General features: G+C 28.7%; 1 protein-coding gene across 2 annotated transcripts in view; it reads left to right on the forward strand.

Annotated features, from left to right (window-relative positions):
- Positions 1–18,007: 18,007 nt before the first annotated feature.
- LOC102807283 (semaphorin-1A-like) overlaps positions 18,008–24,544 on the forward strand; it is a 37,725-nt gene continuing 31,188 nt past the window's right edge. The window contains exons 1-2 of one of the 2 annotated variants that reach the window (XM_085506978.1): positions 18,013–18,148; positions 24,348–24,466. In XM_085506978.1, coding sequence (XP_085363104.1) covers positions 24,379–24,466 — 88 coding nt within the window. In that variant the 5' untranslated portion in view covers positions 18,013–18,148; positions 24,348–24,378. Of the gene's footprint in view, positions 18,149–24,347; positions 24,467–24,544 lie in introns of both variants that reach the window. The other variant, XM_006820546.3, reaches the window with a different exon arrangement.

Here is a 24,544-nt window from a genome sequence, read left to right on the forward strand (position 1 = left end):
ACTTGATGAGTATTTATTTATATATTTATTTATTAAAGTAATGTATGTGGACAGGAAGGTGCATCCCCCGAAGCTTCCTGTGGTGGTGCATGAAATGGAGGCCATTAAATATGACAAGCAAAATAAAACGTTAATAAAACTGAATGACATTATCAATTAAATATCGAATATGTAACAAAAAATAAATAAAAAAATAAAAAATAATGTTCGATTCTTTTTTTTTACTACAACAATGATACGATTTGTTAGAGAAATCGGTGTAGATCTTACATGTGTCATGAATTTGTTTTCGCGTATCTGTTAACCGACTTAATTAGCTGATTATTAGTGAATTGCTGTGTTATGTCTGTCATCGTTTAGGCCTATTTGAAGTTTTGGACGGAACTTGGCTCAGTGATTTGGAACTAATTACGAGATATCCGTCGCGATTCTGACAGTTGGTATTCCATAGTTATTAATGTAGTGAACGATTAATCAAAAGATATGACGTATTCAGTACTTAGTGTGATTGGCTTTATGATTGAAGGTTACGCCCTAAAGTCTTTTACTGTTTTGTAATTGGTTAGAGTTGTGAAAATGAATAAAGAGAGTTTGAGTTGGTCTTGGGGAGCACAGCACGATAGACGCAGTAGAGAGAGAGTGCAGTTCTGGGCAGTCGAGAGTCCAGTCCAGGGGCGAGCCTTGAGGCAGTCCAGTCTTGGGCGAGTCTTGGTTCAGCCTTGTGAGAGTCTTGGGGACTTTTCCCCAGGGCGCTGTGTCTTATAGTGTGCTCGATTGACCGACTAAGACGAGAGCTGAAACGTATTTCGTTGTGTGTGCCTTATTTGACTGTAAAGTTAAAGTGACTTTCCCGATCCCGTACCTCAAGGGGACGAGATAGAGAGACGAGACGAGTTTCCCCCCTGACAAGTGTGGAGAACCCAGAGAGAGAAAGATTTTCCCCCGTGATACATGTATGTCACAGTAATATTTATTCCATATGTTGACAATATAAATTGTGTGACTGTGTCTACTCGCCTCTGTAGGGGTTATCTAGGAGCACAATTTACTTTGATCGCTCAGAAACCTGTTATTATTTAACAAATTGTTTAACACATCAGTTCGTAATTCATTTATTTTCGTAGTAAAAGTAATTGTAGTTACATTTCTTAATTTTAGTTACATTATGGTCGTCCAAAGACTGTTTAATACCAAAAACATCGTATTGCTGAACCCGTTCTAATTCTAATATTGATATTATAATGTCCCTCGAATGAGGAAACGGTTTTAAAAATTGGTAATATTTTACATTTCTTTGCATTATGGTGGTATGCTTATCGTGCGGTTTTGATATAATATGCATACAGTGGCAGTGAGTTTAGCAGCGGCTGTTTGCATCTTCTGCAAATAAATTAATTTCTTCATTATTATTGCTGGGCACTGATGACAAGTCATTCATTTATATTAGCAATATTAAAGGTCCTAAGATTGAACCATGTGGAACGCCAGATATAATAGAAAGCCAGTCTGACATGACTCCTTCTAGCACTCTGACTACGATCATTCACATAACCAAGACAGCAAAGAGTCATAAAAGCCTTAAATGTAAATTTATTTACAAAATGTGAGAGGTTCTATGAAATTCCTTAATGAATCTAGATGAATGTATAGTATATTTGCTTGACATTCACGATCTATATTAAAGGGCGGTAGTCGTTGTGCCGCGTCCTGTTCGATATGGGACTCATAGCGACGTATACAACGCGTGTAAAATACATTGTTTATTTACATGAAATTCGAACACGCGCTGCGCGACGACCACCGCGCTTTAAGATTAACTTCCTAAAATACTTCTAGTGCAGCATTTGGGATACTGTGGATCGACCATTGAGGTCCATGCTGAAATATGGGAATCAATGGTTCCACTTCGTCAAACGTATACTGTAAACACAATATTTATTCAAGTTTATTGGGTTTTATTCGCTAAATTAAATCCACGTGAATATATAAACACATCAAGAAAACTCATTATTTCCTTGAAGTTGCCAAGTTCGTGAACTTACTCAAATTGTCAAAATAGTGAAATTAAATGTTAGTGCAACAAATTATTTTGCTTTCTTTCTCATAGCTTTCTTTTTTATTAGACAAATGAACAATCATCTCACTATCAATCCATAGTCACATGGAAACTATCATATTTGAACCTCGCATGTAGTACATGAGTTGTTAACTAGTTCTTTACATCAACCCCAAAGCAACGCCATTCACATCGTTACCAAATAGTCTAGCATTATCTAAAAGATTCTTTTCCGAGAGCGATTACTTTAGATCATCAACATTTCCTAAAACTATAGATTATATCATATAGATATAAAGGTTTGATATATTCTCTTTGAACGTGTTTTATCTAGTCGACTATCAAATGTTCAGTATCCAAAATATCACTAAAATCTTTAATGTCTAAAAACAAAAACACTCTGGGAAGTTTGACTGACTCAAATCCAATATGTCCCACTAATGAGTAAGGCACACATTGATTTGCTGTTAACAATAGTTAAAACAATATATAATTAACAGGAATATTTGTTTTCTGAAGTACTACGCTTACCAGCAGTTAAAATTCCTATAAATGGGTTAATGGTTTGACGAATGTTTTAAAATTATTCATTGCACATATATTTAAATTAAAATTGCGACCAAAAAAGTACTCGGAATAAGTGTCTTTTTTATATATTTTTTTATATTTATTGGAATCAAGTAATATTTACATATCAGTGTTACCTATCTATTACAGTATCTAATGACAATGATTAAGTACAACTAGTATACATACATAGTATATCTAATGACAATGATAAGTACAAGTAGTATACATACATAGTATATCTAATGACAATGTTAAGTACAAGTAGTATACATACATAGAATATCTAATGACAATGATAAGTACAAGTAGTATACATACATAGTATATCTAATGACAATGATAAGTACAACCAGTATACATACATAGTATATCTAATGACAATGATAAGTACAAGTAGCATACATAGTATATCTAATGACAGTGATAAGTACAACTAGTATACATACATAGTATATCTAATGACAATGATATTAAGTACAACTAGAATACATACATAGTATATCTAATGACAATGATAAGTACAAGTAGTATACATACATAGTATATCTAATGACAATGATAAGTACAAGTAGTATACATACATAGTATATCTAATGACAATGATAAGTACAAGTAGTATACATACATAGTATATCTAATGACAATGATAAGTACAACCAGTATACATACATAGTATATCTAATGACAATGATAAGTACAAGTAGCATACATAGTATATCTAATGACAGTGATAAGTACAACTAGTATACATACATAGTATATCTAATGACAATGATAAGTACAAGTAGCATACATAGTATATCTAATGACAGTGATAAGTACAACTAGTATACATACATAGTATATCTAATGACAATGATATTAAGTACAACTAGAATACATACATAGTATATCTAATGACAATGATAAGTACAAGTAGTATAAATACATAGTATATCTAATGACAATGATAAGTACAAGTAGTATACATACAGAGTATATCTAATGACAATGATAAGTACAAGTAGTATCATACATACATAGTATATATAATGACAGTGATAAGTACAAGTGGTATACATACATAGTATATCTAATGACAATGATATTAAGTACAACTAGTATACATACATAGTATATCTAATGACAATGATAAGTACAAGTAGTATACATACATAGTATATCTAATGACAATGATAAGTACAAGTAGTATATATACATAGTATATCTAATGACAATGATAAGTACAAGTAGTATACATACATAGTATATCTAATGACAATGATAAGTACAACTAGTATACATACATAGTATATCTAATGACAATGATAAGTACAAGTAGTATACATACATAGTATATCTAATGACAATGATAAGTACAAGTAGTATACATACATAGTATATCTAATGACAATGATAAGTACAACCAGTATACATACATAGTATATCTAATGACAATGATAAGTACAAGTAGCATACATAGTATATCTAATGACAGTGATAAGTACAACTAGTATACATACATAGTATATCTAATGACAATGATATTAAGTACAACTAGAATACATACATAGTATATCTAATGACAATGATAAGTACAAGTAGTATACATACATAGTATATCTAATGACAATGATAAGTACAAGTAGTATACATACATAGTATATCTAATGACAATGATAAGTACAACCAGTATACATACATAGTATATCTAATGACAATGATAAGTACAAGTAGCATACATAGTATATCTAATGACAGTGATAAGTACAACTAGTATACATACATAGTATATCTAATGACAATGATATTAAGTACAACTAGAATACATACATAGTATATCTAATGACAATGATAAGTACAAGTAGTATACATACATAGTATATCTAATGACAATGATAAGTACAAGTAGTATACATACATAGTATATCTAATGACAATGATAAGTACAAGTAGTATCATACATACATAGTATATATAATGACAGTGATAAGTACAAGTGGTATACATACATAGTATATCTAATGACAATGATATTAAGTACAACTAGTATACATACATAGTATATCTAATGACAATGATAAGTACAAGTAGTATACATACATAGTATATCTAATGACAATGATAAGTACAAGTAGTATACATACATAGTATATCTAATGACAATGATAAGTACAAGTAGTATACATACATAGTATATCTAATGACAATGATAAGTACAACTAGTATACATACATAGTATATCTAATGACAGTGATAAGTACAAGTAGTATACATACATAGTATATCTAATGACAATGATAAGTACAAGTAGTATACATACATACATAGTATATCTAATGACAATGATAAGTACAACCAGTATACATACATAGTATATCTAATGACAATGATAAGTACAAGTAGTATACATACATAGTATATCTAATGACAATGATAAGTACAAGTAGTATACATACATAGTATATCTGATGACAATGATAAGTACAAGTAGTATACATACATAGTATATCTAATGACAATGATAAGTACAAGTAGTATACATACATAGTATATCTAATGACAATGAAAAGTACAAGTAGTATACATACATAGTATATCTAATGACAATGATAAGTACAAGTAGTATACATACATAGTATATCTAATGACAATGATAAGTACAACCAGTATACATACATAGTATATCTAATGACAATGATAAGTACAAGTAGCATACATAGTATATCTAATGACAGTGATAAGTACAACTAGTATACATACATAGTATATCTAATGACAATGATATTAAGTACAACTAGAATACATACATAGTATATCTAATGACAATGATAAGTACAAGTAGTATACATACATAGTATATCTAATGACAATGATAAGTACAAGTAGTATACATACATAGTATATCTAATGACAATGATAAGTACAAGTAGTATCATACACACATAGTATATATAATGACAGTGATAAGTACAAGTGGTATACATACATAGTATATCTAATGACAATGATATTAAGTACAACTAGTATACATACATAGTATATCTAATGACAATGATAAGTACAAGTAGTATACATACATAGTATATCTAATGACAATGATAAGTACAAGTAGTATACATACATAGTATATCTAATGACAATGATAAGTACAAGTAGTATACATACATAGTATATCTAATGACAATGATAAGTACAACTAGTATACATACATAGTATATCTAATGACAATGATAAGTACAAGTAGTATACATACATAGTATATCTAATGACAATGATAAGTACAAGTAGTATACATACATACATAGTATATCTAATGACAATGATAAGTACAACCAGTATACATACATAGTATATCTAATGACAATGATAAGTACAAGTAGTATACATACATAGTATATCTAATGACAATGATAAGTACAAGTAGTATACATACATAGTATATCTGATGACAATGATAAGTACAAGTAGTATACATACATAGTATATCTAATGACAATGATAAGTACAAGTAGTATACATACATAGTATATCTGATGACAATGATAAGTACAAGTAGTATACATACATAGTATATCTAATGACAATGATAAGTACAAGTAGTATACATACATAGTATATCTAATGACAATGATAAGTACAAGTAGTATACATACATAGTATATCTAATGACAGTGATAAGTACAAGTAGTATACATACATAGTATATCTAATGACAATGATAAGTACAACCAGTATACATACATAGTATATCGAATGACAATGATAAGTACAACCAGTATACATACATAGTATATCTAATGACAATGATAAGTACAAGTAGTATCATACATACATAGTATATATAATGACAGTGATAAGTACAAGTGGTATACATACATAGTATATCTAATGACAATGATATTAAGTACAACTAGTATACATACATAGTATATCTAATGACAATGATAAGTACAAGTAGTATACATACATAGTATATCTAATGACAATGATAAGTACAAGTAGTATACATACATAGTATATCTAATGACAATGATAAGTACAAGTAGTATACATACATAGTATATCTAATGACAATGATAAGTACAACTAGTATACATACATAGTATATCTAATGACAGTGATAAGTACAAGTAGTATACATACATAGTATATCTAATGACAATGATAAGTACAAGTAGTATACATACATACATAGTATATCTAATGACAATGATAAGTACAACCAGTATACATACATAGTATATCTAATGACAATGATAAGTACAAGTAGTATACATACATAGTATATCTAATGACAATGATAAGTACAAGTAGTATACATACATAGTATATCTGATGACAATGATAAGTACAAGTAGTATACATACATAGTATATCTAATGACAATGATAGGTACAAGTAGTATACATACATAGTATATCTAATGACAATGATAAGTACAAGTAGTATACATACATAGTATATCTAATGACAATGATAAGTACAAGTAGTATACATACATAGTATATCTAATGACAATGATAAGTACAACCAGTATACATACATAGTATATCTAATGACAATGATAAGTACAAGTAGCATACATAGTATATCTAATGACAGTGATAAGTACAACTAGTATACATACATAGTATATCTAATGACAATGATATTAAGTACAACTAGAATACATACATAGTATATCTAATGACAATGATAAGTACAAGTAGTATACATACATAGTATATCTAATGACAATGATAAGTACAAGTAGTATACATACATAGTATATCTAATGACAATGATAAGTACAAGTAGTATCATACATACATAGTATATATAATGACAGTGATAAGTACAAGTGGTATACATACATAGTATATCTAATGACAATGATATTAAGTACAACTAGTATACATACATAGTATATCTAATGACAATGATAAGTACAAGTAGTATACATACATAGTATATCTAATGACAATGATAAGTACAAGTAGTATACATACATAGTATATCTAATGACAATGATAAGTACAAGTAGTATACATACATAGTATATCTGATGACAATGATAAGTACAAGTAGTATACATACATAGTATATCTAATGACAATGATAAGTACAAGTAGTATACATACATAGTATATCTAATGACAATGATAAGTACAAGTAGTATACATACATACATAGTATATCTAATGACAATGATAAGTACAACCAGTATACATACATAGTATATCTAATGACAATGATAAGTACAAGTAGTATACATACATAGTATATCTAATGACAATGATAAGTACAAGTAGTATACATACATAGTATATCTGATGACAATGATAAGTACAAGTAGTATACATACATAGTATATCTAATGACAATGATAAGTACAAGTAGTATACATACATAGTATATCTGATGACAATGATAAGTACAAGTAGTATACATACATAGTATATCTCATGACAATGATAAGTACAAGTAGTATACATACATAGTATATCTAATGACAATGATAAGTACAAGTAGTATCATACATACATAGTATATATAATGACAGTGATAAGTACAAGTGGTATACATACATAGTATATCTAATGACAATGATAAGTACAAGTAGTATACATACATAGTATATCTAATGACAATGATAAGTACAAGTAGTATACATACATAGTATATCTAATGACAATGATAAGTACAAGTAGTATACATACATAGTATATCTAATGACAATGATAAGTACAAGTAGTATACATACATAGTATATCTGATGACAATGATAAGTACAAGTAGTATACATACATAGTATATCTAATGACAATGATAAGTACAAGTAGTATACATACATAGTATATCTAATGACAATGATAAGTACAAGTAGCATACATAGTATATCTAATGACAGTGATAAGTACAACTAGTATACATACATAGTATATCTAATGACAATGATATTAAGTACAACTAGAATACATACATAGTATATCTAATGACAATGATAAGTACAAGTAGTATACATACATAGTATATCTAATGACAATGATAAGTACAAGTAGTATACATACATAGTATATCTAATGACAATGATAAGTACAAGTAGTATCATACATACATAGTATATATAATGACAGTGATAAGTACAAGTGGTATACATACATAGTATATCTAATGACAATGATATTAAGTACAACTAGTATACATACATAGTATATCTAATGACAATGATAAGTACAAGTAGTATACATACATAGTATATCTAATGACAATGATAAGTACAAGTAGTATACATACATAGTATATCTAATGACAATGATAAGTACAAGTAGTATACATACATAGTATATCTAATGACAATGATAAGTACAACTAGTATACATACATAGTATATCTAATGACAATGATAAGTACAAGTAGTATACATACATACATAGTATATCTAATGACAATGATAAGTACAACCAGTATACATACATAGTATATCTAATGACAATGATAAGTACAAGTAGTATACATACATAGTATATCTAATGACAATGATAAGTACAAGTAGTATACATACATAGTATATCTGATGACAATGATAAGTACAAGTAGTATACATACATAGTATATCTGATGACAATGATAAGTACAAGTAGTATACATACATAGTATATCTAATGACAATGATAAGTACAAGTAGTATACATACATAGTATATCTAATGACAATGATAAGTACAAGTAGTATACATACATAGTATATCTAATGACAATGATAAGTACAAGTAGTATACATACATAGTATATCTAATGACAGTGATAAGTACAAGTAGTATACATACATAGTATATCTAATGACAATGATAAGTACAACCAGTATACATACATAGTATATCTAATGACAATGATAAGTACAAGTAGTATACATACATAGTATATCTAATGACAATGATAAGTACAACCAGTATACATACATAGTATATCTAATGACAATGATAAGTACAAGTAGCATACATAGTATATCTAATGACAGTGATAAGTACAACTAGTATACATACATAGTATATCTAATGACAATGATAAGTACAAGTAGCATACATAGTATATCTAATGACAGTGATAAGTACAACTAGTATACATACATAGTATATCTAATGACAATGATATTAAGTACAACTAGAATACATACATAGTATATCTAATGACAATGATAAGTACAAGTAGTATACATACATAGTATATCTAATGACAATGATAAGTACAAGTAGTATACATACATAGTATATCTAATGACAATGATAAGTACAAGTAGTATCATACATACATAGTATATATAATGACAGTGATAAGTACAAGTGGTATACATACATAGTATATCTAATGACAATGATAAGTACAAGTAGTATACATACATAGTATATCTAATGACAATGATAAGTACAAGTAGTATACATACATAGTATATCTAATGACAATGATAAGTACAAGTAGTATACATACATAGTATATCTAATGACAATGATAAGTACAACTAGTATACATACATAGTATATCTAATGACAATGATAAGTACAAGTAGTATACATACATAGTATATCTAATGACAATGATAAGTACAAGTAGTATACATACATACATAGTATATCTAATGACAATGATAAGTACAACCAGTATACATACATAGTATATCTAATGACAATGATAAGTACAAGTAGTATATATACATAGTATATCTAATGACAATGATAAGTACAAGTAGTATACATACATAGTATATCTGATGACAATGATAAGTACAAGTAGTATACATACATAGTATATCTAATGACAATGATAAGTACAAGTAGTATACATACATAGTATATCTAATGACAATGATAAGTACAAGTAGTATACATACATAGTATATCTAATGACAATGATAAGTACAACCAGTATACATACATAGTATATCTAATGACAATGATAAGTACAAGTAGCATACATAGTATATCTAATGACAGTGATAAGTACAACTAGTATACATACATAGTATATCTAATGACAATGATATTAAGTACAACTAGAATACATACATAGTATATCTAATGACAATTATAAGTACAAGTAGTATACATACATAGTATATCTAATGACAATGATAAGTACAAGTAGTATACATACATAGTATATCTAATGACAATGATAAGTACAAGTAGTATCATACATACATAGTATATATAATGACAGTGATAAGTACAAGTGGTATACATACATAGTATATCTAATGACAATGATATTAAGTACAACTAGTATACATACATAGTATATCTAATGACAATGATAAGTACAACCAGTATACATACATAGTATATCTAATGACAATGATAAGTACAAGTAGCATACATAGTATATCTAATGACAGTGATAAGTACAACTAGTATACATACATAGTATATCTAATGACAATGATATTAAGTACAACTAGAATACATACATAGTATATCTAATGACAATTATAAGTACAAGTAGTATACATACATAGTATATCTAATGACAATGATAAGTACAAGTAGTATACATACATAGTATATCTAATGACAATGATAAGTACAAGTAGTATCATACATACATAGTATATATAATGACAGTGATAAGTACAAGTGGTATACATACATAGTATATCTAATGACAATGATATTAAGTACAACTAGTATACATACATAGTATATCTAATGACAATGATAAGTACAAGTAGTATACATACATAGTATATCTAATGACAATGATAAGTACAAGTAGTATACATACATAGTATATCTAATGACAATGATAAGTACAACTAGTATACATACATAGTATATCTAATGACAATGATAAGTACAAGTAGTATACATACATAGTATATCTAATGACAATGATAAGTACAAGTAGTATACATACATACATACATAGTATATCTAATGACAATGATAAGTACAACCAGTATACATACATAGTATATCTAATGACAATGATAAGTACAAGTAGTATACATACATAGTATATCTAATGACAATGATAAGTACAAGTAGTATACATACATAGTATATCTGATGACAATGATAAGTACAAGTAGTATACATACATAGTATATCTGATGACAATGATAAGTACAAGTAGTATACATACATAGTATATCTAATGACAATGATAAGTACAAGTAGTATACATACATAGTATATCTAATGACAATGATAAGTACAAGTAGTATACATACATAGTATATCTAATGACAGTGATAAGTACAAGTAGTATACATACATAGTATATCTAATGACAATGATAAGTACAACCAGTAACCATACATAGTATATCTAATGACAATGATAAGTACAAGTAGTATACATACATAGTATATCTAATGACAATGATAAGTACAACCAGTATACATACATAGTATATCTAATGACAATGATAAGTACAAGTAGCATACATAGTATATCTAATGACAGTGATAAGTACAACTAGTATACATACATAGTATATCTAATGACAATGATATTAAGTACAACTAGAATACATACATAGTATATCTAATGACAATTATAAGTACAAGTAGTATACATACATAGTATATCTAATGACAATGATAAGTACAAGTAGTATACATACATAGTATATCTAATGACAATGATAAGTACAAGTAGTATCATACATACATAGTATATATAATGACAGTGATAAGTACAAGTGGTATACATACATAGTATATCTAATGACAATGATATTAAGTACAACTAGTATACATACATAGTATATCTAATGACAATGATAAGTACAAGTAGTATACATACATAGTATATCTAATGACAATGATAAGTACAACCAGTATACATACATAGTATATCTAATGACAATGATAAGTACAAGTAGCATACATAGTATATCTAATGACAGTGATAAGTACAACTAGTATACATACATAGTATATCTAATGACAATGATATTAAGTACAACTAGAATACATACATAGTATATCTAATGACAATTATAAGTACAAGTAGTATACATACATAGTATATCTAATGACAATGATAAGTACAACCAGTATACATACATAGTATATCTAATGACAATGATAAGTACAAGTAGCATACATAGTATATCTAATGACAATGATAAGTACAAGTAGTATACATACATAGTATATCTAATGACAATGATAAGTACAAGTAGTATACATACATAGTATGTCTAATGACAATGATAAATACAAGTAGCATACATACATAGTATATCTAATGACAATGATAAGTACAAGTAGTATACATACATAGTATATCTAATGACAATGATAAGTACAAGTAGTATACATACATAGTATATCTAATGACAATGATAAGTACAAGTAGTATACATACATAGTATATCTAATGACAATGATAAGTACAACCAGTATACATACATAGTATATCTAATGACAATGATAAGTACAAGTAGTATACATACATAGTATATCTAATGACAATGATAAGTACAACCAGTATACATACATAGTATATCTAATGACAATGATAAGTACAAGTAGCATACATAGTATATCTAATGACAGTGATAAGTACAACTAGTATACATACATAGTATATCTAATGACAATGATAAGTACAAGTAGCATACATAGTATATCTAATGACAGTGATAAGTACAACTAGTATACATACATAGTATATCTAATGACAATGATAAGTACAAGTAGCATACATAGTATATCTAATGACAGTGATAAGTACAACTAGTATACATACATAGTATATCTAATGACAATGATATTAAGTACAACTAGAATACATACATAGTATATCTAATGACAATGATAAGTACAAGTAGTATACATACATAGTATATCTAATGACAATGATAAGTACAAGTAGTATACATACAGAGTATATCTAATGACAATGATAAGTACAAGTAGTATCATACATACATAGTATATATAATGACAGTGATAAGTACAAGTGGTATACATACATAGTATATCTAATGACAATGATATTAAGTACAACTAGTATACATACATAGTATATCTAATGACAATGATAAGTACAAGTAGTATACATACATATTATATCTAATGACAATGATAAGTACAAGTAGTATACATACATAGTATATCTAATGACAATGATAAGTACAAGTAGTATACATACATAGTATATCTAATGACAATGATAAGTACAACTAGTATACATACATAGTATATCTAATGACAATGATAAGTACAAGTAGTATACATACATAGTATATCTAATGACAATGATAAGTACAAGTAGTATACATACATACATAGTATATCTAATGACAATGATAAGTACAACCAGTATACATACATAGTATATCTAATGACAATGATAAGTACAAGTAGTATATATACATAGTATATCTAATGACAATGATAAGTACAAGTAGTATACATACATAGTATATCTGATGACAATGATAAGTACAAGTAGTATACATACATAGTATATCTTATGACAATGATAAGTACAAGTAGTATACATACATAGTATATCTAATGACAATGATAAGTACAAGTAGTATACATACATAGTATATCTAATGACAATGATAAGTACAAGAAGTATACATACATAGTATATCTAATGACAATGATAAGTACAAGTAGTATACATACATAGTATATCTAATGACAGTGATAAGTACAAGTAGTATACATACATAGTATATCTAATGACAATGATAAGTACAACCAGTATACATACATAGTATATCTAATGACAATGATAAGTACAAGTAGTATCATACATACATAGTATATATAATGACAGTGATAAGTACAAGTGGTATACATACATAGTATATCTAATGACAATGATATTAAGTACAACTAGTATACATACATAGTATATCTAATGACAATGATAAGTACAAGTAGTATACATACATGGTATATCTAATGACAATGATAAGTACAAGTAGTATACATACATAGTATATCTAATGACAATGATAAGTACAACTAGTATACATACACAGTATATCTAATGACAATGATAAGTACAAGTAGTATACATACATAGTATATCTAATGACAATGATAAGTACAAGTAGTATACATACATACATAGTATATCTAATGACAATGATAAGTACAACCAGTATACATACATAGTATATCTAATGACAATGATAAGTACAAGTAGTATACATACATAGTATATCTAATGACAATGATAAGTACAAGTAGTATACATACATAGTATATCTGATGACAATGATAAGTACAAGTAGTATACATACATAGTATATCTAATGACAATGATAAGTACAAGTAGTATACATACATAGTATATCTAATGACAATGATAAGTACAAGTAGTATACATACATAGTATATCTAATGACAATGATAAGTACAAGTAGTATACATACATAGTATATCTAATGACAGTGATAAGTACAAGTAGTATACATACATAGTATATCTAATGACAATGATAAGTACAACCAGTATACATACATAGTATATCTAATGACAATGATAAGTACAAGTAGTATACATACATAGTATATCTAATGACAATGATAAGTACAACCAGTATACATAGATAGTATATCTAATGACAATGATAAGTACAAGTAGCATACATAGTATATCTAATGACAGTGATAAGTACAACTAGTATACATACATAGTATATCTAATGACAATGATATTAAGTACAACTAGAATACATACATAGTATATCTAATGACAATTATAAGTACAAGTAGTATACATACATAGTATATCTAATGACAATGATAAGTACAAGTAGTATACATACATAGTATATCTAATGACAATGATAAGTACAAGTAGTATCATACATACATAGTATATATAATGACAGTGATAAGTACAAGTGGTATACATACATAGTATATCTAATGACAATGATATTAAGTACAACTAGTATACATACATAGTATATCTAATGACAATGATAAATACAAGTAGTATACATACATAGTATATCTAATGACAATGATAAGTACAAGTAGTATACATACATAGTATATCTAATGACAATGATAAGTACAACTAGTATACATACATAATATATCTAATGACAATGATAAGTACAAGTAGTATACATACATGTATATCTAATGACAATGATAAGTACAAGTAGTATACATACATAGTATATCTAATGACAATGATAAGTACAACCAGTATACATACATAGTATATCTAATGACAATGATAAGTACAAGTAGCATACATAGTGTATCTAATGACAGTGATAAGTACAACTAGTATACATACATAGTATATCTAATGACAATGATATTAAGTACAACTAGAATACATATATAGTATATCTAATGACAATGATAAGTACAAGTAGTATACATACATAGTATGTCTAATGACAATGATAAGTACAAGTAGTATAAATACATAGTATATCTAATGACAATGATAGGTACAAGTAGTATCATACATACATAGTATATATAATGACAGTGATAAGTACAAGTGGTATACATACATAGTATATCTAATGACAATGATATTAAGTACAACTAGTATACATACATAGTATATCTAATGACAATGATAAGTACAAGTAGTATACATACATAGTATATCTAATGACAATGATAAGTACAAGTAGTATACATACATAGTATATCTAATGACAATGATAAGTACAAGTAGTATACATACATAGTATATCTAATGACAATGATAAGTACAAGTAGTATACATACATAGTATATCTAATGACAATGATAAGTACAAGTAGTATACATACATAGTATATCTAATGACAATGATAAGTACAAGTAGTATACATACATAGTATATCTAATGACAATGATAAGTACAAGTAGTATACATACATAGTATATCTAATGACAATGATAAGTACAAGTAGTATACATACATAGTATATCTAATGACAATGATAAGTACAAGTAGTATACATACATAGTATGTCTAATGACAATGATAAGTACAAGTAGTATACATACATAGTATATCTAATGACAATGATAAGTACAAGTAGTATACATACATAGTATATCTAATGACAATGATAAGTACAAGTAGTATACATACATAGTATATCTAATGACAATGATAAGTACAAGTAGTATACATACATAGTATATCTAATGACAATGATAAGTACAAGTAGTATACATACATAGTATATCTAATGACAATGATAAGTACAAGTAGTATACATACATAGTATATCTAATGACAATGGTAAGTACAAGTAGTATACATACATAGTATATCTAATGACAATGATAAGTACAAGTGGTATACATACATAGTATATCTAATGACAATGATAAGTACAAGTAGTATACAGAGATGGGTTATGGCTCAGAAAATTGCTCATTTCTTGAAACAATCTTTTTAGGTATTTACCCCACTTACTATTATGCGAGTGTAATTTGCCATTTTTGTTTGCAATAATATATTCAATAAATGTGTGAAATTAGAATTTTGCTTTTTGCTTCTACATGTATAAATAAAGTGTCATTCTATTGTGTATTGGTTTAAAAAAAAAGAACCTGAAGTTTTCGTTTTCTAAAAAAATAAAACAAAAGTACTCCGATTTGAAAGAAAGTTACGTGGCCGATAAATACATAATATGCTTCACGAGAGGCTTGGACTCAGATCATTCCGCCAACATAATTTCAACAGTAGTTTTTACATAAATATTTGTTTTTGGTTCAAAATTTATTTATTTAAGTAATTTCGTTTTCATCATTTTTTGCGGAAAATGTTAAAATAATAATTAAATAGTCCGGACACAAATAAGTGTTAGAAATGACATTTTCTGTTATAATATTATAACAATGTACAAACAATATAAGTCACCTAATTTATTCAAGTTCAAATGAGTCTCGTTTTCAACCATCTTAGAGAAAAATTGTTGACGATTGCGTATATAATACAAAATTTATATATAAAATGGTAATAATGAATATCTAGTCAGTCAATCTCGCATTGGAGGAAGGATGGTAAGGTAGGCTGAAGGAAATCAGAGCAGGGAAAGGGGGCAAAGCTGAAATATTTATATATATATATTTTTTAATAAAACTTGTAACCAAATTTGTTTTAATCGCAATTCATAACTCTCTATTATAACATTGGTTGTCTTTCTTTTGACCGTCCTGAAATAGGATATTGTTGTTATAACAGGCCACGTTCCTTTAAACATAATTTTATTTCTAATTATCAAGTAGTTGTGTTATAGTATGGCTTATTCGATATTGCCGCATTAATGACAGGATTGCCATTTGTAAAATATATTTTGATTTTTTTCAACAAATGAAATAAAGATTTTAACGATTAAAATAGCGCCACCAAGTGAGAGCATTGCAAAGTGCTCTTGTTTAAAGAAAAGTACTTCCGGCTATGATATTTGCATAAGCATTTACCAACAACAAGGAAGTAATTTTTGAAATGGTGTATTTTTTGAAACGAGACTTCCTCTTCCGTCAAGTTTACGATTCCTTGAATTGACTTCGTATGTATATTACTTTAAATTGAGTCAAGTTTATACAGATAATACTGGTAAGTGTGTGAATGTGATTATTATTTTTTCTGAATATTTGTTCAACGAAGACTGGTTGAATCGTGCACCATGCAGTCTGCTGTCACTCTCGACAATAAAATATGTCGTTGTGTACACATAATACTAGTTCCTTACCATAGAGCTATCTCTTTACAGCACCATGGTAGTGCTAACAGTTCTGCTTAGCGTCTGTGTTACCATGGACGTACTAACACATACGTCTACGGTCTTACGAAGGCTTGCTACTATTTGTTTACTACTATTTGTTCTGCCATGCTAAGAACATTGCTAGTGATTTTGTTTCGACTTATCTGGGTCATCTCCCAGTGCCTAAATGAAGTAGTGTCTGAAGAATGATTCGTGACTATTATGTTACCTTTCGTGGATACACTTTTTACTGATAGATAGGAGCTTTTTTTTATGTGGATACACTTTTTACTGATAGATAGGAGCTTTTTTTTTTATGTGGATACACTTTTTACTGATAGATAGGAGCTTTTTTTATATTTTTTATGTGTGTACCCAGAGAGCTGCAATGAGATTACCGTACTCATTACAAAGGTCTCATTACAGCTCCCTGGTATACCCCACATCTATCTTATAGCCTCTGACCCTATAATAATAATATTTATTAAGCCTTTGGAACGGCAAACAAGGGCAAACAAAAAAAAAATAAAAGAAAAGAGAAAAATCATACATATCTGACTCTACTCTCCAGCACTCTCCAACGTAATTGCAAATGCACCTCCAAAGGTAACTAAGATTCTAGCATCCTTTCCATGTATTATGTTGGGTTCTTGAACATGAGCACAATGGTTTCTGAAGTCAATACATGAACGTCTGTTTGGTGGAACGACTATGTCCCAATAAAAGGTCTTATTCTTGCTCAAAATAATAGAAATTATAGAATGGAAACAGTTTTGTAATGTAAGAATATACCTTTCAATTTAATCATCCGCACTCCAAAATCCTCCCAAACCAAAAAAATATTACCAAGGGCAGAAACCAAACATGAACTTATTAGACAAATGAAGTTCAAAGACTTATAATTTGAATTGGTATCTGTCATTCCATCTGTCTGTATGTCTGTCCGTTCGTTCGTCTGGAGTCATGTTTCAGAACACGAATTTGTTCATTCTTTGCAAGTCCCTAGTACTTTATGTGGGACATATAAACATGTAGTGGTTTAGTGATTCATTCTAAGATGGCTGACTCTTTTTTTTTCCGCTCCGCTGTCGACTTAGTCGAGCAGAGCTTATCATATGAGGGATTGTCAGTTGGCGTTCGTCGTCGTTTGTGTCAACTTTTTACTTTTTCGACTTCTTCTTGAAAACTACAAGCCTGAATGCTTTGATACTTGGTGTGTATGTATACCTCTCTTATTAGATTTGTTCATTTTATGATGATATCTTCAATTCTCTAGTGAATATTTTCGACTTCTTGTTGAAAACGGCAAGTTCAAGTGCTTTAATATTATACATATAGGTACTATAGGTGGACCTCTCTAATATTTTCCAGTGATACAGATGTATCTTCTATTCTTTAATTGAAATTTGCATTGCTTACAGTGGAGCTATCTTAGCCAAGAGACTGCTTGTCATTTATATTTGGCACATACATGTTGGAATACATCTTTATGTCAGTTTGTTTCTTAATCAGATCAAAGATGGCTGACTCACAGACATATTGTGTTTTTGTAAAATGTGATATCTTAGACATGTTTTGTTGGTTTTCTTTCAAATTTGGTACTTACAATATACATTTTGAGATACATGTCTATAATGATTCATTTTGTGATCAAATCCGAAGAAGAAATTGATAGAGTTGTGAAAAGATTTCTCATTGATGCCATGAATTATAGAAAAGATTATGTAGATTAGATTTATTTCCTGTATTTACTTTAAATTTAAAAGATTCTTCTTTTATTTTTGTTTCATTTTTTGTACTTCCTTTATGTTTTAAATTGCCTGTTTCTTTTGTCATTTATATAGTGTAAAATACTTTATTTTCGCTTGGAATTAATTTTCGCTATTTTCACTGAGGGAATTACTGAGTGAAAATAAAATCCAGCGAATTTACTTTTTTTTCCTATATTTTACATTCAACTCGTCAAAAATCAGTGAAAATAAATTCCATACAAAACAAAGAAAAAGTCTTTTCAGCGAAAATTAATTCCAGCTAAACTAAAGTATTTTACAGTGTTATGTTCCTTTTTCAATAATATTATTGCAGCTTTTAATTACTTATTAGTGAACCCCTGATGTAAAAAGGTAGCAACAAACAAACAAACAAATAAATAAATGAATGAATAAATAAATAAATAAATAAATAAATAAATAAATAAATAAATAAATAAATAAATAAATAAATAAATAAATAAATAAATAAATAAATAAATAAATAATAAACAAACAAACAAATAGTGTATGTGTCATGAGAGATACATATTCAGTTTGTGATTTGATTAAATATAGCTTATAGGTATATTACAAGTATGTGCAAAATATTTTGTTTTATGCTACATGTCTTGAAGATATAATTAGCCAAATAAATAATTAACATGTATAGTTACATCACTCGTTATGCTTATCACAATACAATTCTGAAGTGTATGCAAATTATTACCTGGAAATGTACTAAAATGGAATAATTTCTATTTGCTTTATTGTTCAACGTATGACTCTACTGCCCACTGAGCATATAGGGCAGATGTCACAATAGGTGTATAAGGAAGTGAATGAATTATACTTTTGTTGACTTCCTTGACTTTTTATTTACAAATGTTCACACATTCATTGTTTTCATACTACTGAAGTTTTAGTAATAAGGTGTGAAAAATATAATGCCCCTCAATCTGTTTCAAGTTTTTGTATTAGGTCACTTTAATGACCTTTAAAGGTTACCGTTCCGGTACTTTCGTACATCCAAAATAAATTAATTTTATTAATATGTCAGCATAATTCCCTAGCCTTTTCACCACCAGAACATTTTCACACAAATTTTTCTGCATTTTTTTCTGATATTCTTCAGTATTTCTTGAAATAAACTCCATTTTTGGAGCCAGCAGACAAAATTTGAGTCAGTTTTTAGTTTTTACTCAAAGATGGTCTATTGTCGGTAATCTTCTTCTTTGGCCACCACCATATTTCTGATTATTAGATTAATTTAGAAATCATTTACCGGTACAACTAGTAAATCAAATTTTTTTTGATACTAGATTAGTCCATTATCCACTCTCAATCACTGCATGATTAATGCATATCCAATTTGACTGCATAAAATATGCATGTAGAAATACATAACAATTCAATTTCTGATCAGATAAAAGATGACAGATTGCAGCCATCTTGCATTTTGGCCATATTACTTTATTTTAGGCATGAATTATGACTTGCTATTTTTACTACTGCTTGATATGCTTGTGCTAGTATTGAAATACTAAATACAAATCTGGTTTCGTTCATCTCAAAATATTTGTTACATTTTGTTTTCTCACGGAATCGTATTCTCGGAGGCAGAGCTACGTCACAGAACATTCTATCTTGCTAAGACCATGGAGGTAAAAAGACGTAAGACGTACACCACTGTTTCACATATTTCTATGGGTTCTGTGTGAACTGCTGTAGAAAGCCGGGGAAAAAAGCTAAAAAAAAAAGTCAAGGAAACCGCACAAACCCAACTTTGAAGTAATCCTGTGCAACCAAATTTATATATGTTACACATGTAGGGGTAATCTTGTTACACAGTTTTGGAGAGTCTCAACAATCATTCCAATGTACAATTTTCTGTGGGTTTTCTGCCTTTGTTTTCACCATGATGGTTGCCAGACAGTGAAAATACCTGGATGTCCGCCCAATAATATCCATGATTCGGCCACTGTGCTTTAATGCATAGGATGGGTACAATGTATTATTTCCAATAATACAGTGTTGTGTATTTGTGTGTGTGTACATATTTTCTTTATTTGTGTTGATGGAGTCTCGCAAATTGTGTCATGAATGATCATACGATAGCTGTGGACAATGACAAATCTATAATATAATATAGCAGTAATATCCATAATTTGCATTTATCTTTATTTGTTTACACCTAATATTAGTTCAAAGTTGTTCCTTTCAGTAGCAAATGCATTTGACAGATTGTTTACGCACTGAAAGTAGTTCCGGTTACATTCCACTCAGTAATGTGGTGATGTATTTTTCACCTGCCTTATTTTACGTCATACTGTCTGTTCAGACTAGGCATATATTATGCATTTGATGAAAGACCATTGCCATGACAACAGACAGACATAAACAAACAGCTCATTTATTAGTAACCTTTTGCAAAGCGTCTGGAGAATTTTTGTTTATAATGATTCTATTTATAATACATGATTAATGAATGTGTCATTTATATAGTCTGAAAAATGAACCACACCCAGTACTTAGCCTACTTTTCATTTTTGTACAGACTGATTGCACTCAATATATTCACCTGAATTTTAATATTACATTTATTTATTTTATCGTTCAGCATAAAAAAAAAACACAAGCAGCCATTAATATTTTTTTAATATTCATATTATTGTGGATTTATTTATGGAAGGTGATCATCAAAATTACTGATATTATTGTTTTATTAATGACACCAAATTTAAAATTGAGTAAATATGATCATGGAGCTAAAAAATCTTTTTTAGTTCCATGATACATGTATGATTAAAACAGCAAAATATTGTTATTGTTATGTATTAAACCTAGTGTATATTATTCCACTCACAGTATCTGTATAAATCCTACTACTGTAAAATCTGTATTAGAAACCGCGGCTTCTATTAAAATGGTACAATGCAATAGAGGGGATGCGGCTTCTATTAGAGCACCTAAACATATGAGAAATGATGAATTTTTCGTTCTCAATTATTCAAAAAGGATGGGTGCGACTTCTATTAGGGATGCGGCTTCTAATACAGATTTTACGGTATAAGGTCTATACTCTATGTAATGAGTATTGCTTGAAATACATCAATACAAAGGAAAGAGTTCCTTTTGTACCCCCACCTAACCCTAACTCTAACCCTATCTCTACTCACTAATGCTTCCCCATTTACTAGTCTGTGCCCATCCTAAGAACACCTATAGTTATCTAGAGATGGAATGTACAATTGAATGGGAACGGGGTTGTTGGGATGAGACTTAGAGTTAGGATGGGGGGGGGGGGTTTCAAAAGAAATTCTTTTCAATACAAAAAGCATGGTTATATTACACTTACTATGCAGAACTAGATGCAACCATGGTGAATACATGGAAAATACAAGCTTTCTTTGATTCCATAGTGTCTGGCATACATACTTATATATATAAATCCAATAATCTTCTATAAATTGTGCTTGATACATGTATTTGTGACAGTTTAGTTCTACATTAAGTATCTCACCATGTACATTAACTTGGCCAGTTTTTAAAGCGGGGGGGTTGTCACCTGCATATGCGTCTGATGCCCATAGCTTGTCATTGTTCACAAACAAGCGTCTACCCATAAGCTTTTGCGCTTTTAGCGTGTGTTGTTATCCTCACTTGGGACTCAATTCCTGTGTGTGCGTAGGTGATGATCCTCCTGCTTTAAAGACATTGTTACTATGGCAAAAAATCTTATGAAATCAATATTTAATCATTTTATTCATAAAAAACACAATAATTATTACAAAATGTGTAGAAATAAAATCATGCTACATGTCTTGAATATATAATTAGCCAAATAAATAATTAACATGTATAGTTACATCAAATTATTACCTGGAAATGTACTAAAATAGAATAATTTCTATTTGCTTTATTGTTCAACATACATGTATGACTCTACTGCCCACTGAGCATATAGGGCAGATGACACAATAGGTGTATAAGGAAGTGAATTAATTATTGTTGACTTCCTTGACTTTTTACTTACAAACGTTCACACATTCATTGACCTGTGAACAGGTGTTTTTCAACAAGTGTTGAGTTTGCGCAGTTTTCGCTGGCTCCTCAATCGGCGTTCCAGTGTAGCTCGCACTGAACCCATAGAAATACATTGCACTGTGGTGCGCATCTTAGCAATATGGAATGGTCTGTGATGTAGCTTCATTCTTTGTTATTTATAAATACTTGAAATAAAGTGGTTCACAAAGACTCATGCACTTGTTTCTTTTCATATTTTCTCAAATTTTGTTTACAGAATCAACAATTGTCTGGATATCATTGAGAAGATGAAATTAATAATCATTCTACACTTACTATGTACCAGTGCATTGTTATGTGTTTCATCTATCTCCACAGTGGACATACCATATAAAGGTACAGTCAATATACAATACAATACAGGCTTAACTTAAAGCAGGGGAGTCGTCATCTGCACATGCGTCAGATGCCATA

Source organism: Saccoglossus kowalevskii, chromosome 13 (genome assembly GCF_978046115.1).
Source record: "Saccoglossus kowalevskii chromosome 13, keSacKowa6.1, whole genome shotgun sequence".
Classification (NCBI taxonomy): Eukaryota; Metazoa; Hemichordata; class Enteropneusta; family Harrimaniidae; genus Saccoglossus; species Saccoglossus kowalevskii.